Below are 26,509 nucleotides of genomic sequence, written 5' to 3' on the forward strand. Positions count from 1 at the left end.
TGGCCTGAGTACAGCTGACCTAACAGTGAAAATTATACAGCAGCATGCTGTGGTGGTGTTGCTCTGAGAGATTTAATAGCTTAGTCTCTGAAATAAGAGCGTAAGAGAAGGAAAACTTCCTTCCCTCCACCATCCAGGAATGACATTTTCAGGGTTAAGATGGGGAATGTGATTTGGTTCTACTTGGCTCCCCCAGACAAGCAATTAAAATTCTATATTGATAATTTATTGCATACTTGGATACAAAAGGAAAGAATTATTGGCTGTGGGAGTTCAGTTCCCAAGAAAGAATTGCCCTGGAATGAAATTCAAGGTCAAGATTCTGTCTCCCATCAGTTAGGTTTCCTTCTGTAAGCTTCTCTTTGAGAACTATTTTCTGCTAATTTTACTGAGGGTATATGAACAGCTTCCTAGTTTCTGTCAAAATTATGGTTGAGAAAATAAATTACAAATATGCAGTCTTTCAGAACAGTTTATTTCCTGTGTCATTGTGGAAAAATCAAGGTTTGAGAGCACAGTGCATGCTGCTGAACCGTAGAGTGCAGGAAAATAAATCCAGGGAAAATGGGTTTGTGCTTTAGAGTTTCTTTAGATGTCAGATGAACCTTATTTTACTGAAGAAATGAAATTTCAAAAAGCAAAAAATGCCCCAAACCAATGTAATAGACAAAATTCACAGGAAAGTTGTTCTATTTTGATGCAACATTTTGTTGCTATCCTTGTTTGTTTGTTTTCAATAGGGACGTTTCCTCTTACTCTACAGAATTTTAAGGAATTTAAAAAGTCCAAGATTGAGTGAAGAAAATAGTGCACAAGGTGCTTTTTAAAAACTACTGTACCCAGGAAGCTAAATGTACAGTCCTTCTGGCAGTAGTTCTAGCATTTCTTGCACATAGTTTGAAAAACATACTCAACCCATTCAGTTTACTTGAATGTGGCATTGAAAATATAAACTAGAACTTTTCACTCTGGCAAGAAAATGGCAAGTAGAGAAAATAAGGAGAAAGAATTAATAGTTAATTTTTCTTTAGTTCATGGTATGCCTGAAGAAATTTGAATAACCCTGTTAATTGCTTTTGGAGAAGGTATTTAAAGGAAAGTACGTTGACTATTAAACCAAAAGGTTTATTATAGCGTACTTAGGCCTGTGGGCCTGATGAAGTATTTTTTGAGATTTAAATTTTAAATTCTGTAGCAAGTATTATAGTAAGCAAAGAATAATATTTGGGCCATGGAGAAGTCATTAGCAAAAGTTCTTGGTCTAAAGGGAACAGGATTGCAATTTATTCTTGCCACAAGGAATGTTTATGTTGAAAAATCACTTTTTATTGTAATTGGAAGAAAGTCTCTTCAGAGTTTCAGTAGCTATATAATTTAGACTGTTTCAAGGCAATGAACACTTACGAAAAGTAAATATAAAGATTTTGGCACTTAGATTCTTATTGTCCAATTTAGTATCCCAAATGGATTGAAATGAGAGCCAAGATTCTAAAGTATGATTACATTATATGAATTTAATAATCTGAAGAAGTAGTATTGCAGAGTAGCTTTCTATTTTTTATTTTGATTATTTTTTACAATATATAAAAGTTTGTGTGGAATGGTCATTTAACGATATATTTCTAAAAAAGCCTGAGGCAGCAGAAGTATTAAAGGAGTTTGCACAAAGGCACAGAACGCACGAGGAGTAGGAACATCTTAAATACAAAAAATCATTTTTCCTTTTGAGGGGAGAATAGTACAAAGGCAATGAACAACCCAGTAAATATTACTTTTAATGCTTTTAATTATGAAATATGCCACTGTTACTACTGGTACAGTGAAAACTAAGGCTTTGAAAATTTATTTATGAAAATGAGTTTTTATGGAAATACTGCTATCTCAAGGGATACATAATTGTAGTGGATGGATTACAGTTAACTAATCAGGCAATGAATCTGATAGGTTCATAAAAGTAAGGCTTGAAAGCATCTTAACGATGACACAAGGAGATGCATAGACAAATAAATCATGTAGACAGAGAAATCTTACAGTCTGGGTGGCAAAGTACTGGGCTGTTCTTGGTCTTGTAAATATGGACTTGCTATAAATATCTACATTCATTTTCTGTTGTTGCTTTCTTTAATAATTTCTCTATTCATGTGTCATGTCTGTCTTTTTGATTGTTTTGCTGTTTTGTGGTGGTGTTTTCCTCTTTGTTCTTGTATTTCAATTTGGAGTAGGTTGCCAACCACAAAACTTTTCTTCGGGTTCAAGTACCTCCTGAATACTGCAGTGGTAATTTGATAGGCAAAGTATGTATCACTTTAAATCTGCTTTCTGTTGAATAGATATACCGTCTTTTTACTGTGTTTCTAGGCATTTAAAAATGTCTAAGGACACTTTAAGAAGAGTCTTTGGCAGGTTCTTTCCTTCATAGTAACTGTAATCTCGGAGCATTTGTGCCTTGCAAACTAGATCCAAAGCATTTAGAATGTTTGGCTTGTGATAATCTCTCTTCACAGTCTTTACGTAACAATACTGCATATATTCAGCTTTAGAAGAGGAAGTATTTTTTAAAGTTTATAATACATGAGTCACCTGTATCGCTAGATGGACAGGAATGTGATGTCACAGACAATTACTGTGAAAAAAACTTAATTCTTAAGACAACAGTCAATTAAACTTCCTGAACACTCAAAAGTTTGGACAACTTCAAGTGAACGCAGTTCATTTTCTGTTACCCTACGTGCTTTACTTCTAACTACTTTGTAAGCGCTCCTATACTTTTGATGCTTGAGTAAGTGGCTGCATGGCTCAAGTAAAATAATTGTGCTATTAATTGTGCAGGCATAATTACCTCTCTAAAAATACAGGGATTTTACTCAACATTATTTATTTGAAAAAATATCCATTTTAATTCTAGTGTAGCATCTGTCACAAAATTACAGTCACACCAGAATAACAGTAGCAGTACAACTAAAAAACCCCTGTTTATGTTGTTAAGGTGAAAAGTTTACTTTTAGCAGCATTAGTAAAATGTTTAGAGGAGCATTTCAAGACAAAAATCACTCTACCTTTGGCCTGTCTTGCCTAGGGCCTAAAAATGGCCTTTGTGGGCCTAACTCTTTCAGCCCTTCAGCAAAGGTGTGGCTCTATGCATAATTCCTTTAACTATGTTCCCCTAAAGAAAAGATCCCTCTCTCAACTTACTTGGATTTACTTCCAGTATTTTTTATGTTCCTAAACTTTTCTGGTAGATTTTAAAGTGTTGTGATTGAGTACAAAAGTTTCATTGCTAGCAGGTTAATACTGCTGGCCTTAGGACCTGGCTTTCGCCACATGAGCTCTTTCACGTACTACTCCTATAGCTGAGGTCTGCCAAGTGCTTTTATTGATTAATTTCTAGATTCACACACAGAAGCTGGTCAGTATTTTTTGTGTATGTGTGTAAGCTTTCACCCTGGGATTTGATGTCTTACAGAATCTGGATGTGTGAACACATCCAGCTCCCTCTCCAATAAGTAATTTTTCTTACTGTCTAGTGCAATGGTGGTCTTTATTAATGAAGAGAAGGTAGAAATACTACATGCATATATGACGTAGTGTCAAAACTGTTTCTCTGGTATTACAACTCTCTTTCTTCCCTTTTTTTAAATGAAAAACACCAAGATTCTTCTCAAGGGAGATTGATATATAAAGTGATTTCATATGCTTTATTAATGTATTATGTATATATTTGTGCCTTTTGTGTTTGGCATCACAATATTTCAATACCCATACTGGGTATACATTTTTTGCTGGAAGATGAGCTATTGAGAGCTTTTTTTTCTTGTCTGCTTTTTTTTAATTTTTAACTTTCAAATTTCTCAAAATAAGACAATAAAAAGCGTAACTACTAATCCTGAAATAAACCAAGTCAGCATACAGTCTTTATAAGGTATAAAGTTATAATTATAGTACATTTACATGCCATAATTTATAGATTACATGTATTTGCTGCTAGAATTGCTATATGTGTTACTTCATACATACCTGTGCCGTTTATTGTCTTAAAAAGCAATAGTTGGTGTATGACATGACAGTAATTTTCACAATAATTAGCTTTTTGTGTCAGATACCAGCATCCTGAGTAGATGATCAGAGGAAGCAAGGATTATATTTTCAGCCATCTCTCACCCTTGATAGCATAAGAAAAGTAGATGGACCAAACTGTTTCTTTTATGTAATGAAGATAAGAAAGACTCTCTTAGAAAGGCCACAGACTCAAATTTGTGCTCACATATGTGCAGGGTTCCTGATTTCTGCACACAAAAATGTGTCTTTGGGGGATGAAAATGTGTTTTTAATTGCATAGATCTCACTATACAAAAAGAGACAGGAACTCTAAGTCAAATAGATGAGATGTTGGCCAAACAAGAGTAACAGAGTGTTTCACAGGTGTCATTTAACTTTTTTTCTGAAAATTACTTGGATTTTTCAGTAGATAACTGCAACTTTCTTTGCGTCACAAAATACATCACACTTTCAAATTGTTGCGGGTTTTTGTTGTTGTTTTGTTTTGATTTTTTTTTTTTTTTTCCCATTAGGAGAAGAGCTAATTCACTGTTACAGTTTTAAGCATAGAATTTATGCACAAGCAGCTTTTGTGTTCCACTGAACTCAGTGTTAATTTGAATAAACTTGTGACTAAATTGTTTAAACTTGAGACTAAATAGTTTTAACATCCTGGTGCTTTGTGTTGCAATTTTTCTGACTTTTTTAGTAGGAAGTAAAGATGACATTGCAACAGATAATTATGTTGTTACAACAGAGATACTGTACTGTAGGGTTTATGAGGAAAGAATGTGATTTGATCTTCATCTGTTGGAAATAATTTGCAATTCTTAATCCTTACACACTCAGATCAGCAATAGGATGTACTGATACAGTTTTTTTTCTATCTGTATTTTTAGTAACTGCATGCCCTACATTGTTACTTCCTGTGAACAGTTTATTTCTATTGTCTAGTTTATTAATGCATATAAAAATGTGCCATCTTCATATCCATTCTTTCCATCATCTCAGCATTCTCCCATTGTTCAAGGTGACTTTAAATGGCTACAGCTTTACTGCAGGCTTAGATGATATGAAAAAAATGAAAGGTATGATTTTGCTGTATGTGTTTGATGCCTTGATATCCCCAAGGTGGCAGTTAAAGGGTATTTAGTGGTAGTTGATTGTGTTAGATACTGACCATGCTTCAGTGCTTCTATATAGTTAAACTGAAATGTGAAGTCTGCTTTTCTTTCAAACAGCAGAGAATTGTTGCAGCTCAAAATGAGATACCGGTGCTTCTCATAGCTGTGGAAAACTTCACAGTTGTCTGGTTTTTGGGGTCTTGCTCAGGAGCTGAAGACTCTGAACTTACTGGGTTTGGGCTCTGAAGGGCATTTCCTCTCCCCTTTCAGTGCCTCAATCATGTTTGCACTTTTTATGTGGCATATTGAGGATTTTTTGGTTTTTACTTCTAGAATTTGATGTTAAAGGTCCAAAGTTTGGTTGGTTGGTTTGGTGTCTGGCAGCATGCAGCAGATGTTTAGTAGGCTTCTGTGGATTAAACATCTCCCAATGCCTGTGGTTCTGTATTTCTTGCTCTTTTTGCGGGGAGCTCTGCCTCATATCCTTCATAGCACAGGGTGAGCCTGGAGGATGCAAGTACACCTCTGACCCCAAAAATCTGGGAGCAGAAGGTTAGCTGGTGACTGTCAGACCCTATTAGGGTCCATGCATCACCAAAAAAATGAACAGTTTTGTTGTATTGTCACTTAACAGATCTGGATAATTGTTAATATTTGTAATTCTTCTATAGAAAATTCCTTCAATTGAATGCTTGCAAATCTTGTGTTAAACAGTGCATTAAGGCTCCAGGGTGCACCAGCTTTATTCTAGCTGTTATTTTCTGACAGTAAAAGATTCTGTGCATAAACAAGTGTATTTCTACTTTCATTTGTTTTCTAAACTATGTCTGTTTTTCCCTTAGGCTTCCAGTGGCAATTATTATTTTATTCCATACATTGTCACTCCTTCTGCTGACTACTTCTGCTGTGAAAGTGATGCCCAACGAAGAGCTTCTGAATATATGCAACCCAGCTGGGACAATATCCTGGGGCCACTTTGTGTCCCACTGGTGGACAAGTTTATCAGCCTTCTCAAGGATGTTCATGTTACATCATGGTAATTTTACAGCACATATACATCCAGAACCTTTGATAGTCTCTTTTTAAGGTTATGAAAAAAAATGCAAAAATCTCTAGTAGCATTGAGATTTTTTTTTGTTTGTCTGTTTTTCATTGCACTTAATATAGTGTTAAAAGAAGCTGGTAACTTTACTGCTTTGTGTATTGATGTCCTGCAGCAGTTGTGGTTAATGCTGTGTTACACTAGAAAATGATTTATGTTTACTTTCCAAAATAACGGTACGCAAAAGCAGTCCATGTATCCATGGTAAAGTGCTTAAGTATAAATTACAGTGCGTAAGTATAAATTACAGTGCATAAAGTTGGAATAGGAAATAAGACCACAGCCTCTTCATAGAGCTCAAACCCAAAGACTGTCATTTTCTGTCACCAAATAAGTGTATATGTATAAGGTAACAATGGGCAATCAAATGTAACTTCTGTGGTTGGTTTTTGTTTGATAATATTAGCCATCTGATACCACCTAATAAACGTGATACTGTTCAGCCACTTCTGTGAGGGACTGTTGGGGTTTTGAGAATTTGGGCTGGAGATGGAAGTCACTCCTTCTCAGTTGCTCACCCTGTACTCTGCAGCTAGTTTGGTTTTGTTTGTATTTCTGAAAAACACTGGGGGAGACTGAGTACTTTTCCAATAGTGCTTATGGTGACCTTCCTGCTTTACATTACAAACATATGTTAGATGGCCTATGTAAGATGTAATGTGTATTAGACAGAAAAAATAGTTTTCTTTCCTATATGTAGTAGGACTTATGCTAAGCAATGTTGAATACTTTGCAATACTCATTTGTAAACAAAAAGGGCATTCTGTGCAGTGGAGTACCTGTCAGGTGACATCTGCTAACTTCCAAACTGTAGACTCCTTAAGCTGCTCCAGATAAAGTTACCTCTAAGTAGCCCATCCAGGTCATTTATAACTGTCATACTGAATATATATGATTTTTATATTCTACAAAACCTCTGGTGTTGCATTGTGCACTGATGTTAGGGTAAAGAAAATGCACTTAGTGTATCCTGCCCACATTATGTATTATGTTCATCAAACAGATTGCAACTAAATCAACTTTTGGTGGCTTGCTTTTGTTCAGTTTCTTTATTTGAAAGCCTTTTCACTGCTTTCGTGATATATCTCTTCTTTACATCACACCAATCTTTCTTCTCTGTGTCACTTTATTATCTCATTTGCTGCCTTCTTAAGGATGCAAATTACCACATTCATCACAGGCAGTACTGTAGCAAAGAAATGCCCCAGTTTTACTGTGTTGATAAAATTATAACAATCCTGGTTGTAAACATATTGATACATAGCCCCACAGTCTGAGGTGAGGCAAGGTGGAATATGTATAATGAGTTAATGAAAAATGTGGAAACACTTGATGTGCATTTCACTCTGAGGAAGTGGTACTTTTTGGGATAAATTATGTTTTTATTAGAAATATAATGTTTCATAAGAAATATAATCATATTTCAAAAGAAATAACTAACAGTCTTCTTCCCGCATGTCTATCTTTTATTTCTTCAGTGCCTATTATAAAGAAACACTGCTAAATGATATTAGAAAAGCTAGAGAGAAATATCAAGGAGATGAACTGGCTAAGGAACTGGCCAGGATTAAGCTTCGTATGGATAATACTGAAGTGCTGACTTCTGACATTGTCATAAACCTGCTTCTTTCTTATAGAGATATTCAGGTATGTTCCAAAAGACTAAGAAAGATTATTTTATTATGGGATTTTGGCTCTTGCTTGTTCCCTACACTTCGCTGTTTGTTAAACAGTGATTCAAAGCTGACGGTAAATTCTTACATTGTTTAACAGTTTGATTTGTCTTGTGGCCAACTTAAGAGGCTTTACACTCTTCTTTATTTTTCCTATGAAGAAGAGACAGATCAGGTGCCTTCCTGAGGTCTCCTCCTTTTTTTAGTCATTTTAACCCCATTAAAGAAAATTAAAAGAAAAAAATCCCCTACTGAGCAAGATGTTTACTTTTCCCTTCCTTCCCTTTTCTCCCCTGCCCCCAAAGTCAAATATATTTAGAAGTGAAGAAAAAGCAATTGTTGTGACCATTTTTTTTGGCCAGAGGTGCCCAAGTTGAGAACTAGAATTCAAATAAACCTTTATTTGTTTTTAAAATACAACTGCACCTTTTTTTCTTGATTTTGTTTTTTAAATAAGTTTTGCTTTTGCTAAAACACTGCCTGCATACTCTGTTTCCAAACTGCCTGTCTGTGTATTTGACATCCCTTTTAAAATACACTTCCAGCCATGGAAAATTTTTTTTCCATCAGAAGCTAAGTTCATTATTTCATAAGTACAAATGGCTTGTGAGAGCAGTAGGTAACAACATCATCCTGCATTTTTGTTGCCTCTGCTGATCATTTGCATGCTTTTGAAAGGTGATCTTCCTTGAGAAATGTAATCACCTGGAAACCTGTTTTGAACAAACAAATTAAGTGATGTGAGGCCACTTGTGATGTCAGTAAACTGTCTTCTCCAGCAATGTACATGTGGGTCACCCCTGAGAAATCAAAGTGAAAGCACAGCCAGCTGGCATCCTGCAGAACGAACTGTGCTCGAGTCTGCGGTGACCTGATGAACTGTCATTCATCAGAAGTCCTTAGCAAGGCCTGAAAGAGCCAGACTCATCACTGCTCCTTCCTGGTGCTGGGAGCGTAATTGATCAAACTGGCCAGAGGGATTCAGTAATTTGAGCAGTAGCACAGAGGTGAGGAAGAGCCATGTACTGTGACATGGATAGAAAAAAAATCCCAGTTTAATTCCTTACACAGAGTTTGTGACTGTTTCACTGATTCTTCTATGACCGGTCAGTTGAGATACTGTCTAGCAGTCATGGTGCAGTTTAGTTTAGTGATGCTTTCCTCTGCTTTCAGGTTCTTTTATTTTCTTTCTTTCTTCCTTTTTTCTTAATTCATACCAGGACTATGACGCCATGGTGAAGCTGGTGGAAACACTAGAAATGCTTCCAACTTGTGATCTGGCTGATCAACACAACATTAAATTTCATTATGCTTTTGCGTTGAATCGGTAAGGATGATCGGTTGAAGTTGTTTCATTTTATTGCTGTTCTATATGGGTTGATATATAAATTTATAGTGCAGATAATATCAAATCATTTTCCCTTTCTGCATACACTAATATTCTTCACAGTCGTCTTTCCTTAGTCCCATACTTCCTGGACACCAGGAGAGCTTTTATCTTTTGAAATCATAATTTTCCAACAACCATCATTTTGTCAACAAGCTGACAAGAGTGGGTCTGTTCCAAAGGCCACCTGAGTAATTGTGAAATACTTCAGTGATACCATTGGGTTCTTAGGCAGGCTGAGATTGTTTATTTTGAGTCACTGATTTTTCTGAACTTCTTGAGAAGTTCAGCATAATAGAGTTACGGGTGAGTTGTTAAAGTAATAGGTAACAAGCACTGCTTGATCCATGAATACACATTCAGGCTACCTCTTCCTTGAAAGGCTGAAAGGTGATCTGGACCTACAGGCATGTTGCTAGACTATGAAGCACAGAAATATTATTGAATTCTTTTAGTTAGTTACAGATTTCTGGAGGATTTATATTAAGATTATACTGCAGAAAATAGAACTTACACAAATGAAATCACATGTAATAATAAAAGTAACTGTTTACATGCAATCCACGTGCTATTAAAAATTGTGACCTGCGATCTACCTAAAAAGTAGCACTAGGCAGCGTCAGGATGGCATATGTCAAAGGGATAAGAACCTAATAATAGATCTAGAAAAGCAGTTCCTGTGGCATTTTATGGAAAGTGTAGTAAGTCTGGTGCCATTTGACAGTTCCGTCAGACTTACGAGTAAATGCAAAATCATTGCTCAGAAAAATACTGGATATCACTACATTAGTCTTTTTGCAGCATTTTGTAGACTGTTCTCTAAAAAAAAAAAAAAAAAATCATTCTTATGCAACCATGTACAAGGTCATACACATGGTAACAAAGAATGAAGTACATGCCAACAGGAAAGCTAATAGAAAACAGGATTATTGAAAAGGATCTGGTGGTTTGTTAACAGGTTGAGTGATCATCTGAATCACGCAGTGGCAAGCAGCTTGAAGTGATCTTTGAAAGAACGTAGGAGTGAATAATACAGAATATATACAGGATTCGGCACAGGCGTGACTGATACTGCGTGTAATTCTAATGCCTATGTTTTTATGACAGCTAGCTATGGAGGTGGTTTTGACAGGTGGAATTAAACCTATTTAAAATGTCTTTTTAATTGTTTTTTTTTTAATAAAGAGAGAGAAACATTAAGTTTTGAGACATAAATTGATTACAATGAGAATTATGTCTTTAAAAAAAAAACATATCAGGTGCGAGACAATACCCAAATATCTCACAGAAGAAGATAACTAGACCTATATTTGGAAACTTAACCTGAATTTACATGATGATGAAGCCTTTTTTAATAAGGTGAAGGAAAAATTATTAATATATACTTCTTGATACCAAATGTGTGAATATAGTTCCAACATATAATTCACCTTATGTAGTGTTGTGTTTGGGTTATTTTTTTAAGACTGGAAGTGAACACTGAGTATCTTGATTCTCCACTCCTGATATCATAGACCATTAAATCTTGACTAATTAAACATCTACTGAGTTTAACTTCTTTCGCTGAGGTGTGTCTTTCAGAAAATTTTGATCTGAATATATAAAGACAGAGAGAATGCTTTTATATAACTTGCAGTTTGCTCTGGTATTTATCACACCTAATGAAACATAATTTTCTCGTTAGGCTGCTTAAAAAGACAAGAAAAAAAATACACTTTTGGTATAAAATTTTTCACGTACAATACAAGGCAGTATTTTGAAGTAGAAGCCAGTGTTTTGACTTTTCTTGTGATTATGTAGAGTATAAACCATGTTCCTGGCTGTAGTTATTATTGTTATTCTTGAATTGTATGGTTTTCTAGCTTTTTTTCCCCAACCCCTAAAAATTGCAGGCTTGATCTTTTAAAGCTTCTGAAATTCAATTCTCTTTTAAGATGGCACACTGATGTCTTGAGAAATTGTTTCAGTAAAAAGGATTTAGCCCTATTTTTTCAGAAGTTTGTCAATTTTTTCATTATTTCAGGAATTGGACTCAAGATGTTTAAATTTGCCAGTTAGAATATTACTAGGGCAGTGCCTTGTCCTAAGGAAAATATCCTGATTTGATGAGTTTTTAAAACTTTTTCATTCAGATGTGCATAATAAAATTGGTGAGCTGCTTTATTCTCTCTGACTTCAAATTTGTTGTATTTTGAGCAGCATCTGAACCTCATGCTGTTAAATCTTCTGGTTTGGCAATGCCGGTAGTGCTGTTGTGAGACAAGACAAAATGAATTGCTCATGAACTTGCTTTCCCCATCAACAAGTTTCATTGAATCAATCACTAGCCTGAACCAGTCTGACTCCTTGTGTTCTTTTGGGAACAATTTTGACATTTATATGGAAAAGTTTTTTTCAGAAATAAATGACCAGTTTTCCATCAGTAGGAATGCAAATTTAACTTCTACAGATGTTTTTGCCTTCTTAAAACAAAACGATGGACAAAATTCAGAGGTTACGACTTGAACTTTTTCAGAACAAGTCCATGTAATTCCAAATGACCCCTAAGGTGTTGCTCTTAGCATCTTATTTCTGTGGGGTTTTTTAATAATTTACTTTTTCTGTTTTATTTTTTTTTTTAATTAGTTCCATCAGAACCTGTTTTTAAAAATACAGAACAATGTTTTCACTTTCTGTTAATTTCAGCATATAGAACAGTATTAATGTTGCTCAGTACAACTGACTGAGCCTATTAGGAACAAAATACATCGTAAGCAACACAGAATTAGCAGCTGTGAGAGTATCTGACCCTGCAGAAGTTAGTTTGCTTAGTTTTGTTATGAGTGCGTACCAGAATGGTGATCACAATCAACAAAGTAATTCATTGATTTGCTCTTGGCCTCTGTAACTGAATTCTGTTGGCAATTATTTTGCCTTAGTATTTTCAAGTCAGTGTTATTTGAGTGCTGCACAGAGCTGGTGATGTAGCATGCAAGTGGTGGAGGATTGTTTCTGGGGACCTCAGGTCTTTGCTGGTACATTATGTGGACACAAGCTCAACCCGAACCACAGTTGTGTGCAGTTCTGGGTGCAAGTTGTGCTAAGGGAAGGGACAGGGATATTTTACTTTAGACTAAGTACTGTTCCAGCCTAGCTGTGTGTTTTCTGGGTCAGAGCCAGCCTGGGTCTGACCTGGCTTGGATCAGGAGCAACACAAGCCTGGGCCTGCCTGCAGGGTGTTGTGTAGAAATGTGCTAAAGAACTTACTGTTATCATATGTAGGGGAGACAGATATTTTCATGCTGATACTTGGTACCTTGATTCACATAGCAGGTTTTGAATCACAGCCCCTCTCCTGAATCAGTCTTCCTCCTTGGTTTCCATTTCAGAGCAGACCATTAAGAGCATCCTAGATTTGTCACATCTTATGTCTAATAACAGAGGCTAATAATGGATATATGCAATGGCATGCTTGTGGGCTGTATGCATAGGTCACCCTCCTGGCTGTTTGTTTAGAAGTCCTATGGAGCAAAAGACCATTCCTCTATCTGTGTCTTAAGCAAATTAGTTTTGACTTCACACATAAGCAGAGCAGAGAGGGCTCTCTTTTATACAGACATGGGTCGATTTGAGACATTGTTCCTTGTTGCTTCCCAGTTGAGATTTAGGTCTGCTTGTATCTTAATTTAGGCACAGAATGGAAGGTATCTTTAGGCATAAGTTCAGCCCAAATGTGCAACATGGATATTTTCAGTATTTGTATTCACAGCTTCAGTCTGAAGTAAGATACTGTCTGATTGAGGGCTGGGTGTCTCAGGTGTAGATGGCTATTTGCTTCAGTCCATGGGTACACCTAGCCTGGGAGGCAACCACTGTGTAAGGAGAAAATGAGTTACGGAAGCTGCTGTGTGAAAGAATGTTCTCATACTTCCAGGTTCTTGAAAGCCAAGAAGTTTCTGAATGAAGGTTGCCATTTCATTTCCTCTGTTTTAAGTGTGTGTGTAATTGAAGGCTGCCTGATTTTATTGCCTTGAGAGCTTTGCCTGGGGTGGTGCACTGGAGCAGCTGAAGGTCAGCTGGTCAGTGTCTTGTATTTTGTGTTCTGTTTGTTAAAGATGCAAGAGTTCCGTATGATAAACTAATACACATTTATTATATGGCACAGATCTCCACCCCACACATGAAGTATCATTAGTTCCTTATGGGTCCTTCCATGTTTGTTGTAATACCTGGGTAGTTTATAGCCACATCGTGGAGAAACAGAAGAATGCTGTTTACTTACATTTGCAGATGTGGAACTAACACACAGATACACAAAGTCCAGTAATTAGAGGCTCTTAGCTTGAAATGTCTTTTGAAGTATAAAGCATGATGAAACATATTTAAAAATGCTGTTGTCTTCTGCAGTAAATGCAAATGCACCCTTATTAATTAGCCTTCAGGCTCTCAAGCTAACACTCCTATAAAATAAGGACTGCATATTTCTTTGGCGAGCCTTTAGGCGAAGGGACCTGTGTGAAGCTGGCAGAGAGTTATGCAGGATGGCCTCCAGCTGCCTCAGGTGCACAGTTGGCCTTTCACCTGGAGCTCCCAGCCTCTACCTGCATCCCAACTCCCGACACAGGGGCCTCAAAACTGCTAGTGAATGCAAGGCCATGGCAGAAGCTCACAGTAAAACCAGCTCTCATATGAGATTACCAGTGGTCATGTTTCCTTTAAATAACAAAAAACCCCCAAGCAAATAAAACAAAACCCATGTCCCATTCCCCGCTCCCCGCCCCTGGCTTGTATCACACACTTTAATTTTATCAAATATGGAGCCTGCATTTACTTTGTAACGATGACCTGAATTTCTGTTTTTTTCCTGAAACTCTGAGGGTTTTGCAGTTTTAAAGAGGGCTCCCATGTATTGTGCTGTGGTTTGCATGTCACTATGTTTGTCACTTTTGTCCGTTCTGGTTTCCTGTGTGAGTTACAGCTATAGTTCATGGCATTGGCTCAGGTTAATACTGCTGGCCTTAGGACCTGGCTTTCGCCACATGAGCTCTTTCACATACTACTCCTATAGCTGAGGTCTGCCAAGTGCTTTTATTGATTAATTTCTAGATTCACACACAGAGAAGCTGGTCAATATTTTTTGTGTATGTGTGTAAGCTTTCACCCTGGGATTTGATGTCTTACAGAATCTGCATGTGTGAACACATCCCAGCTCCCTCTCCAATAAGTAATTTTTCTTACTGTCTAGTGCAATGGTGGTCTTTATTAATGAAGAGAAGGTAGAAATACTACATGCATGTATGACGTAGTGTCAAAACTGGTTCTCTAGTATTACAGCTCTCTTTCTTCCCTTTTTTTAAATGAAAAACATCAAGATTCTTCTCAAGGGAGATTGATCTATAAAGTGATTTCATATGCTTTATTAATGTATTATGTATATATTTGTGCCTTTTGTGTTTGGCATCACAATATTTCAATGCTTTAAAGTATCATGTGGATTAATTATAAGCAACAGTTAAACTTTTGATCTATCTGGGGGAAAAAAAGACCAGACCAAACCAAACCAAACACCACCACCACCAAAACACGCACACAAAAAACCCAACAAAACAAACAGTAAAAGAAGATATTTAAGATTTTTTTTAAAAGTACTCTTTTATTCTACCAAGTCTTTTGTAGAAAGGGATAATTGTAATATTGCATTAAAAAAGTCTATAGAATATTTTCTGTTATTTAATAATTTTAGAATAAAATTAACCGTTTCCTATTCTGTGTTTTATATTGCATCAAATTATCTAAATTTATTGAGCAAGTCACATGAGCAATACAAATCATGATCAAAGCCAACGGGACAGGAAAGACTTGCAATCCGTTTCTGTGAATTTTCCTTGCTTGTAATCAGATTAAGAGAGGATACTAGTTTGTTCCTTATGGTTTTATTTTCTGTTGCTGTAGTATATATAGTACATTGATAAAGTACAGATATTTATGGTTAATTCAAGTGCTAAGTGTTCTTGTCAGCTGTCTGCTTTCTTAGCATCTACTTCACTAATCTGGGTCTGCATAGAAAAGTTTTTGATGATTCACAACACACTTATGTTTGTGTATTTCCATTTGGCCTTCTTTACCAGGACTGGAGTTACCAAGATCCAGAAGAGGCCAAAAGGTATGCCAAATTCTGTGCAAAGCAGGGTAGACTTTAAAATCAAACCCAGCCCTGGCATGAAGCCAGAGCTGTGTAAACTTCAGTCTCTTTCCAAGGCAGTTCTATCTTCACTTACATTAAAGATGAGGGCAGCTGCAGGTGCTATTACTTAACTCAGCATGCTGTGTTTTAACAAGCAGCATATTCCAATACAGTATTAAAAAAAGGCAATTAGCAAGTGAAGGGCATAACAGGGTGCAAGTAGAAAATCACTAGTAATTGTGAATAATAGTAGCCATAAGAAATTATTCCCATTAAAAAACATTGGGTTGTTTAAAATGTTCTATTCTGTGATTACTCAGATTTAGTGAAAAACACATCACGGGGTTCTTCATTTTATATGAGTGGCTTCCATGAAGCACCTGAAGTGTATATGAGGGGGAAAAAAGCTGTTTTTTTCATTGCCATATCTAACTGGACACTCACAAATTTAGGTCCAGTCTCAAAGCCCAATTTAGGGTCTTGTTTTCCTCATTCACTGTTTCAAATATTGAAGGTTCTACAACCAAATTGCATCCTCAGTGAAGTGTGTTTTAATTCACAAATTAATTTATTGTTTTAAGCAAGAGTGCAAGTGTAATAACTCTGATTCAAATTAGTTATTGTATTCCTCAGTGATTAAGTTGTTGTGTTTTGGTTTTAATTTTTGTTGGGTTTTGTTTTGTTTTTATCTGTAGATTTCTGAATAGTTAGCGGCAGTTCAGATCATCTGCAACGGAGTCATTAAGGATTACTTAACTGTGTCCTATTTTTATACAAGACGCTTCAAAATACATATTTTTTATTAATTACATGTTACTGTAAGCAAAGATATTGTACATGATAATAAATGAGCACAGTATTGTAACTGAAGAACGGTTATTTTATGAATGGTTGCATTTATACTAACTGATTAAGTTGTCTCACTGACATTTCTTCTGCAATGTGACAGTGAGATCAGATGTTCTTATTAATCACAATATGTGCAGTAAACTATTGATAGCTACTTCAAGGCTGAAATCAGAAGAGAAACAAGATTCACACAGGAATAGAATGGAAAAAATAAGTTACTCTTTTTGAATGTACTTTTCTCTGGGGAATGTTTTCAGAATTCTTTGAAATGGTTTGATTTATTCCCCTGCGTATTGCTCTTTAAGAAATCTGTTTCTTTATAGAGGCCTTAAAATAACCAGAGAAGATCAACTCAATAAGTCAATATGAAATATAAAGGAAACTAAAGGTAGATTCCCTTGAGTGACTTACTTTTCACTGGCATATGGGTTTCTGTAGCTAGATAAATGGAAATAATCCATACAGGGGAAGATGTGAACAAAAAGCTGAAAGACAAAGATTATATCAGCTTTTACTTACAGAGCGAGCTCAATCTCGTCCCAGTGAAATCCATGCTGTTCCTGTTCACTTTGTTAACAGGCTTCATTCACTAGAGTGTAGTTCTGGCTCCTTAACCACACCAGTGCTTTAAAGCTAATAAAACCAGCCTGTGAAGCAGGAAGAATTTTAGTTTTAGGGATATTTAAAAGTAGGACTCCTTATAATGACTGCAGTGGAGAAAAGGATTCAGAGAAGAGAATGGATTTGAGGAGGAAGGTAGCAACCACGGACTCAAAAAGAGAGAGAAAAAAAAGAGAATTTGTGGTTGCTTTTTGTTGGCGGTGTTTGGGTTTTTTTGGGGGGGGGGAATGTTTGTTTGTTTGGCGGTTATTGTTGTTGTTTTTTCTGTATGGTAGTGTTATTCCAGGTGAGAGGCTGTGGTAGAAAATGATATCTGGATGATGCTCGAGAGGTAGGTGAGAGAAATAGCATAAGGATGGCCATACTGGCTCAGGGCATCATTCCTTCTAGCCTAGATTTCCCATATCTGGGAGTGGTCAATAGCATATTCCTGGAGAAGAGAATGAAGATAGTGATACACGCATAGTGATACATGTCCGTAAATATTCCCACTGCTTCCACCAATTTGTGGCTCAGGGACTTGCTGAGGTAGTGGTGGTAAGTTTTTTTTTGTCAAGTAAATTTGGAAAGGGAAAAGGAGGGTAGACTTGTAAAGAGATTCTGCTTTCTGCAAATGATGATTGATTGCTGGTTTTGTAACATCTCCATTACTGCAAACTCAGAGAAAACTTGAACAAACCCAAGCAAACCTCAACAAATTATTCTTGCACTTTAGAGCAGGAGAGGCCTAGAGAACTGTGGGGGGTGGTGGATGGGGACAGGACTGATTTGTGGAGGGGGTGTTTCTGCTGCCATTAGCAGTTTGCTTATTTTAGTCTGAGAATATCTCAGGTCCCTGAAATATTAATAGCTGAAGAGGATGCTGTGAGTACACCACAAGGAGAGAGCATGAGCGTGTCCTTTAGGGCTTACTGCTTGGTCGTGTAGTTGTTCCCCCACTGAAACAAGCAAACATGTCTCAGCAGCATCAAGCACCTTTGGGCTTCTAAATCCAAGCCACAATTCTGGTGGCTGAAGTTGCCAAGTTATGGAACAGCAGCTTCTTTCTGAGAGGGAGAGGAGAGTGTGGAGAAGTGGGGATGGGGTGTGGAGGGACAGAAAAAAATCCTATCATAGCTTAGCAGCAGAAATTTTTTAAACGTGTCATGCTTTTTAGAAGAAGCAATATTGCTTCATTTTGCAACATGTTTCTGGAGGATGCAAAACTGAACTGGCAACAGAACATTAAGACTAATTTAGAGGAAGTGATTAGAGACCATAAAGTCCTAAAGGACAACTTCTTTTTAGGAAAAAAAAAAAAATCTCAATACAGTCATTTCTGCCTGAAAAGCCTTAGTTTATTCAAGCTTTCTTCATGCAGAAATTATTCTGTACTATTGATTGTTCTTCACTCCCTTTCATTTTTTTTCCTAATCCTAATAGTTTAGTTTCTTTTTTTCAAATACAGCCTAAAACTGTACACAGTACTGAAGATTAGTGTGCTGGGTATTTGTAAAAATGCATCCTGGTGTTTTAAATTTTCACTCTCTGTCCATTTCCTTTTAATTCCTAGAATTTTGCTTGTGTTAGGATCTTGACAGCGTTTTACTGAGCACTAGGATATTTTCATAATTGCCCTAGTATTTAGAAGTAACTTGAAGATCTCTTTCCTCATTGGCTGTAGCTCATGCAGTTATTGTGTTCACATAATTTAGACTGATTTTCTCTGTTTGGTTTCTGTGCAAAATTTTGCAAGGCAAGGTTTGTAGGGAGAGAACTAAAATGTTCTAACAAAGAAACCAGTGGGGAAAAAATAGTATTATTAACAGCTCTACCAAGGCATATGCTTTGTTTCAATATATTTTCTAAATGAATTGGAGTAGTATTCTTTTTTCTAGCTCGTTTACCATTAAAATATATTTTGTAAAGGTAAAAGAATTGAAAGAATTTTCATATCATGATTAGTGATTTTCAAAACTGCTCCCTCCAAACCCAGACTAACAAGGAAGAATAACTAATTTTACCTTCATGTGTGTGCAGGCTTTTGTAAGGTAGGATGAATCTTATTCCAGATGTGAAAAAGCTGATAGATTGTATGTTGAAGAGTGCCAATGAAAAATACCTATTTCAAAATTGTATTTCATTCGCAAAGCGACTTTGTGTGATACCGTGAGGAACACCTGTATTTCAGTGCAAGCTGGCCTCTACCAAGGAGCAGTAAAATGAATTGGTAGGGTCCTTTCTGCAGTAGCCTGTTAGGATTCTGCTCTGGCTTATAAAACTTCAAATTCAGGGGATTTGCTTTGCAGAATCAGTCTCACCTAGTGTACCAATTTACTCCCTGAAGAGAACATTTCTGCCTTCTTCCTCATGACTGTACACTATAACATACAGTACTTTAGCTTTCCCTGTTCCAAGAGGCTGTGGCATCTCTATCTTCAGAGGTTTAACAGATTCAGCTTTTCAGGCAAAGCCAAGGCTGCCATGGTCTGGTGTTGGGAGATGGGCCTGCTCTGAGGAGATTCTATTACACAACATTCAGAAGTCCCTTCCAAACTGCATCTTTGTGATTTGCTCTAGTGTGGCTTTAAATGGGGCCTGGGGAGGGTGTGTAAGCCAATATATTTGATATTGGGTAAGAAAAATAGAAGCCAGTGCTACAGCTTTGAGTGATTAAGGTAAACCCTTTTGTTTTATTGGTTAACACTACAGACCTGTTTCAAGACACCTTGAAACAAATTTATAAGCTGTCAGACATGCAGATCTGGCAAAGTGCGGGGTGTGAAAAAGGAGATGAAATCTGTCTTGGTCCAGCATAACAGGTTCTGCATGTTATCCAAGAGTATATTTTCATGTTGATTGAGCGAAGCTGCTTGTAGCCTAAATTATGTGATTCTTCTGTTTGGTGGTTTGTGGTTTTTGTTTGTTTGTTGTTTTTTTGTTTGTTTGGGTTTGTTTTTTGTTTCTTTGTTGGGATTCTTCTGTTTGCTTGGGTGTTTCGTTTTGTTTTTCTCCTTCTTGTTTGGGGGTTGCTTTAGAAGGCAATAACTGTTCCCAAATTTGTAGATTATTATGACTGGTATGTTGGGTTTGTATTGCCCAGTGGGAATCACATTCTGCCACTGTGAGAAACAGAGTTTAATATTAAGCTATATAGCTCCATTTTTGTTTAATAATATCCTGTTAGATTATTGTATAGTTGCCAACTGCTAAATTTTGTTTATTTTAATAGATTCCCCCCCCTCCTTATAAGAGATAGAAAACTTTAATTTTACTTTGAGTCCTCTAGTACACTGTTTGTTTAGGGTTTGGTGCTTTGAAATGCTCCTGGTATTCTATTTGATGTGTACAGGTTCATCCTTTGATGTCCAGAGCGTTAATCTGCACAGTGTCCTATTTTAAGCAGTTTTGCTTTATGCTTTTGCAATCAGTACATAGCACTTCTTTATATTATCATTAATGTTTAACCTGTTTTCAAACAAGGCAGGGTTGAGTCAAAGTTTGTCTTGTCTGGGAAGCAGTAATTTTTTTACATTTTCTTTTTCCATGCCAAAGTGCTGTAAGTTATGTATTAGTCATGCATTTCTTGTGTTTTCAGCAGAAGCTTGAACACGTTACGACTTCTGTGACCTTGTTACATGTGACCTGGGAGCTGTTTGACTTATATTTAGGGTCTAATTTTGTTCTAAGCTCTGACTGAACTTTCTCTGTGTTCGTATTGACAACAGAGAAACTTGGGTACTATTACTGAGATAATCTGGTTAGCTCAGAACAGGTTTGGTTAGAGCATGATGACTTGTGCAATGAACTTACCCTCACACTTTTAAACTTCTATTTATTTCTTGTAAAACTGAAAAACAGAAAACCAGTATTAACTTCAGAATAACAGTCAATCTGAAGAAAAAATGCTTTTTAAAATATGCAAGTACTTGCTGTGAAAGTTTGCACTCTGCCAGTGACATCAAAGGCAGGATAAAGCCTGCACAACTAGCTACAAATCTCTTTAATCTTATTAGGTGTTCTCTGTCACCTAACATGCACAGAAGCCTGAATTTTGCTACAGATGTGTTGTAATTGGTCTTATTACATCAGCTGGTTACCTAAGGAACTAAACCGCTTTGCAGTAAATATTAATCCTTTCGGAGCATGCAAATAATAAATTTACCAGAAACCGTTGTCTGCTACTGGTACTGCTGACAAAGTAATCACAGTATGTGTAAGCCGGTTCCTGGATACCTAGGTAGGGATCAAAAAATGGTAAACAGATCTGAAAAGGGGTTGGTAAATATTTTAAATCTCTCCAATGATTAAAAACTGTCTTGAAGAAGCTATTAAACTCCTAAGCTGTGTTTGCATTACTCTTGCAAATAAACATTTTTGTTTGTTCAAAGTGACTTTTCACAGTAAATAGGGAATTCTAAACTTACAAAAACAACAAGGTAAAAGGAGGCAAAACTTCAGATGTGTTTAATAATAAGGAACTGAAATATTACTTAATTACAGGGGTTTTTTTGCTTGTTTGGTTTTGTTTGTTTGTTTTTGTTTGTTTGTTTGTTTTACTGATACGGTCATCAAATATTTGGCAAAAGAATCTTTATGACAACTGTTCTTTCAAATTTTTCTCTAATATGAAGAATTTTAACTAAGAAATAAATACAGCTTGGTTTTACCCTTTTGTTCGTGTTGTAGTTCAAAGGTCTCATATATTGAACTCCATCGCTTCTTTGGCCAAAATAAGATTGACCGAGCTTCTTCTGTACTTAGTCAGTACTGCCTGGTATTGTCTCTGGATCCTGTGGGTTCCAGATTACAAATCTTGGGCATAGTTGAATGAGGTGTCATTTGAATGCTGAAAATGGCCAGTTTGGTATAAGTATTGTCAGGAATGAACACCAAACAAGCACTTTCTCATTGCAGGATGTGCAGAGTCTCTCTGCTTATACAGAGAGAAATTGAGTGAGATGACAGATTTTTTTTTTCATAGAGGAGCTGTGAGGCTTAAATCAGCTCTTATATGAGCCCAGAGGCACAGTCCCATGACAGGAGAATGTATTTGTTTTTTATCAATCAACCAACAATCAGATGCCAGTGTAAATAAAATGAATTCTGGTTTTAGTTATGATGGATGGGTTGTGGGATAGGTGGGGGATAATGTTATTCCACCATTTTGCAGTTACTGTTTCAGATCTGAACTCATTTATTTTATTCTCTGTATTTGATTTCAGAAGAAATAATGCAGGGGACAGGGAGAAGGCACTACAAGTTATGCTTCAAGTCCTGCAGACATGCGATCACCCTGCTCCAGATATGTTTTGCTTATGTGGGAGGATCTACAAGGATATGTTTCTTGATTCTGACTGTAAAGACACCAATAGTCGAGATCATGCCATTGAATGGTAACAGAAAACAGCAACAAAAATCTCTATTTAAAAACTTTTTCAGACTTTCACTCTGGTTATGAAAATCAGGGCTGTGAGATCTAGGAAATCAAATGTTCTACTTGTTCTTTTTTTCAGGGTCCTGTTTGTGTAATTGGTTTACTGAGCAGAAGGTCTTTGGATACGTGTTTCCTTGCTTTATAGATTATCATAAATATGGAATGATATACATAGTTTATTGGAGGAGACACCCACCTCTTTGTAGAGAAAATAAGCAGTTTATCTGCTTCAAGGCCAAAATGAAGTGTAAGTCAGGTCATAGGAGTTACATTGGTGCTCTGTGCAAGGATAGTTTCCCCTTTTGATTCCTGGGAAATGCAATGATCTACTCTATATAAGAAAAAATATTGATAAATTGCATTACGAATCTTCTTAAGACAGTAAGGCATGCACATGCACACAGGCTCTCTCTGACATACTGTTCACACATGTATTTTTGTATAGTTATACAAACTAGTGTGGCAATGTGTGGCTTGTATTGTAACTGTTAAAATACCTCTCTCTATCTCTCTCATCTTTCTGATTTTTTTCCCCCCAAATTATCTCAACATGGTCGGTGCAACGTGAGTAGCAGGGAACTTACAGGTTTCTTTACTCTGCTCCAGCTAGTGGCACACATGCAGCCTTTGTCAGCTGTGTCTCAGTTACCTTTAATGAATGTGAAGCTTTAAAACAAAGGGCTTGGACTGGATCCTATCTGTAAAACTTGCACTAAAGGCCAATATTTTAATTGCTTCTCTCATGTAAATAATACATAAAATTATGTTCTGTTGCATTTAAGAGTTTTGCGGTATCCAGTTAGAGTTGTGTTTTCACAAAACTTCGTTAAGGTTTTGCAGTTGTTAATCTTTGTAAGATAAAAGGCTACTTTCTTTCAAGTGCTCTTTGCAAAGAGTGCCATTTGTACCAACTAGCTATAGTAGTCTTTAGTATAAATTAATAGCTTAAACACCTACCAAAACCTTTCAGTATTTCAGTTCTTTTATACAGCAAAATGTGAACTCTTGACTCTTCTCTGCAGGTATCGGAAAGGATTTGAACTACAGTCAACTCTGTATTCTGGAATTAACCTTGCAGTTTTGTTACTTGTTGCAGGACAACAGTTTGAAAGCTCAATGGAACTGCGGAAAATAGGTAAATATCCACACACAGTGCCACAGGCAAGTTTTTTGCCTCTCTCTCTATGAAGAAATCAAAATTCTTATAGTGTTGGGTTGCATAGACTGAAAGGTAGTTCAGGGTTTTTAGCTGACAGGTCCCGGATGGCAGTCTAAAACATAGGGATCTTGAAGGGCCATTTCTCTCCTTGTTGCCTCAGAGGAGCTTTCTAGTAACTTGACCCAACTAAAGGATCCCAGAGATGGAAGAGGAACAAGGAAGGACTGACCAGCATAATCTGTAAACTGCCTTTACCTCACCACAGAGATTATCCCATTGCATTGCCAACAGGGGACAAAGACAGAAGTGACATGGTGGCCCAGCCCTCCTCAGGGATGCCAGGAAGGGATCCACAGGGTTTCTGTTGTCCCTGAACTGAGAGATCCACAGGAAGTATTGCCTGGAAGGATCTAGCAGGACAATAACTGGTTGTCTACCTGGATTCACATTTTCGATGTAGATGCTAACTAAACCCTGCCACTGTACATCTATAAAGAAATAGTATGATAGAAGCAGATATACAGTTCTTCCTAGAAAGATAATAATTGAAAATTATATTTGGACTCAGATCCTGTCTGAAACACATATTTGAACCTTAACGGGAAAGAATGCAAAGGTGTCTCTAAATCATTCCACTGACCTCACTCGGAGGTGGACTTGTGTAAGCTCTAGCCATTGATCTCTTCCAGTAGATGCAGATCTTGAGGACACAGATGTGTGCAATTTATGCTGAGCATCAGGATGCAGATAGCCCGGACAGATAGCACAAGAGTTTTTTTCAGTACTGTGTGTGATAGTTCTGACTGTCTGAACTGTATTGGGGATGTTATTTGCAGACCCAGCCATTGTGCTGGGCAATCTTTTTTCTGTGGAAAAATTGCTCCCTTTAGTTTTATCAGTTATGCTTAATCAAGTCTTATTAGTCTTCTACTGATAAACTTACCCATAAAAAAACACTTACTAGTGCTTTACTGAGAGAAAATTGTGATTTTTAATTGAAATTTTACAGGTGTACGGTTAAACAGTTTATTGGGAAGAAAAGGAAGCCTAGAAAAAATGAACAATTACTGGGATGTGGGACAGTTCTTCAGTGTGAGCATGCTGGCTAATGATATTGGTAAAGCAGTACAAGCAGCAGAGAAACTTTTTAAGCTGAAACCTCCAGTATGGTATGTGATAGAAGGCTGTAGCTCAAGTACCCAACAATGGTGAAATACATAACTGGAGAAAACCTTGTAGACACTTGGATAACTTAACTGGATTTTTCCATTTTAGATTATTTGTAACTCTGAGTTTACGGTCTGTTATTTTATTTTGGGAAGGGAGGGAGAAGGTAAGAAATTAAGTTACCCATTTTTACTGGGTTTAAATCCCATTGAAACACATGTTTTCTAGGAAAGAATTTGGAAATTAGTGATGATTCCTTGTGAAACAATTGTGAAAAGATTGTGAAAACATTATTTTCTGGGTTTAGATAGCTGCTGCTTCCCTCTCCCACCATCTACTAGCTCATAATATCCTGTCTAACCACCGTGTAACTGCCATGTAACTATACCCATTAGCAAAAAAGACATTGTTCATCAACATCCATGTAACTTGTGATTTAAGGTTTTAACTAAACTTGCTGTTCTTTTCAGAAATCTCTAAAAATCAACAGAATCATTTCCATCATGGTAGCTTTTAAAATACATTTAAGTTTGCAGTGAGGTTTTTTGATGTATAAGTCAGTTAAGTGCTTTTAGAATCTGGTCAAATTTTGTTTTCTCTCTGTTAACTCACTAATTCAATGCATTCTAGGTACTTGAAATCATTAGTTCAGAATCTGATGTTAATTCAGCGTTTCAAGAAACTCACCATAGAACATTCTCCTAGACAAGAAAGATTGACTTTCTGGCTAGATATAATTTTTGAGGCAACGAAAGAAAGAACTAATGGACTGAGATTTCCAGTAAGATGTTATATTCAAACAAGTTTTGTATGTCTTATGTTTCTGGATAGGATATAACAAGAATCGGAAGACTAAGCACAATACTTACATACTTACCTGCTTGTTATTTCATTGCATGCATCAAGCTCCTGTATTTTGCTAATCTTTGCTCTAAAGAACATGTAACCCACCAACCTAAAAGCATTATAAGAAATACTTTAAAATCTCCTACAACAAATTATGATAACACTGTTTTGTTGTATGGAGGAAAACAGCTTCTTCCTGCCTTGTCTTGCCTTGCTCTCTCCCCCTGGAAATTATTTAGGCTTTGATTGTCTGTATCAGAGCATCTGAAGATACTATTGTGTATTAGCTGCTGGTTTATTACGGAAAAAATGCTTTCTCTCTTCAGGTTTTGGTGATAGAACCAACTAAAGTCTATCAGCCTGCATATGTTTCAATCAACAACGAAGCAGATGAGAGGTCTCTCTCTTTATGGCATGTCTCTCCCACTGAAATGGTAAAACTGCCAGCAGATGTTGTTCATGTATTCTAATTTGTTGTGCTTAAAGTTACCTTTTTACACGGAGATTTTGGAGCACTTTAAGATAATTTAAAGTTAGCTACATTTCTGTGAAGCACAAGCCTCAATATCTCTGTCGTGCATTTATGAAAGTTGACTTTTTACAGAGAAAGTAAAAAGAGCAACTATGATTAGAACTCAAGTGCTTTTGACCTCTTGTTGACATTTCACTTATCCTGACCGTGTCCCTTAGAAGTGCTTGAGTTATTTCATCTGCCCATAATAGTTCTCATTATAATTATGTGATTTTTACTAAGATGCAGCTCAAAGATAGATAAAAGCTGAAGATAAAGCTCAGTATTGTGTTTAATGTTTTAGAAATTTTGAAGTTTTACAATTATAAGATTAGAAACTGGGAAAAAAAAGGCAGCCTGTGACAAATAAGTGTCAAGTAATTAAATATTTGTTGTCTTGTATTATTGGATGAGGCACAGGAGATTAGGAAAGGAGTAGGCACAGTTATGGACAGT

The 26,509-nt window shown here is 36.6% G+C and overlaps 1 protein-coding gene across 2 annotated transcripts in view; it reads left to right on the forward strand.

Annotated features, from left to right (window-relative positions):
* Positions 1-26,509, forward strand: part of MAP3K15 (mitogen-activated protein kinase kinase kinase 15) — an 87,436-nt gene that overhangs the window by 32,068 nt on the left and 28,859 nt on the right. Inside the window, exons 4-12 of one of the 2 annotated variants that reach the window (XM_065071888.1) lie at positions 2,223-2,294; positions 6,002-6,195; positions 7,740-7,908; positions 9,155-9,261; positions 22,159-22,329; positions 23,393-23,505; positions 24,539-24,698; positions 25,327-25,477; positions 25,869-25,976. In XM_065071888.1, the coding sequence (XP_064927960.1) occupies positions 2,223-2,294; positions 6,002-6,195; positions 7,740-7,908; positions 9,155-9,261; positions 22,159-22,329; positions 23,393-23,505; positions 24,539-24,698; positions 25,327-25,477; positions 25,869-25,976 (1,245 nt within the window). The remainder of the gene's footprint in view (positions 1-2,222; positions 2,295-6,001; positions 6,196-7,739; positions 7,909-9,154; positions 9,262-22,158; positions 22,330-23,392; positions 23,506-24,538; positions 24,699-25,326; positions 25,478-25,868; positions 25,977-26,509) is intronic. The other variant, XM_021279879.2, reaches the window with a different exon arrangement.

The sequence above is a fragment of the Columba livia genome, chromosome 1 (genome assembly GCF_036013475.1).
Source record: "Columba livia isolate bColLiv1 breed racing homer chromosome 1, bColLiv1.pat.W.v2, whole genome shotgun sequence".
Classification (NCBI taxonomy): Eukaryota; Metazoa; Chordata; class Aves; order Columbiformes; family Columbidae; genus Columba; species Columba livia.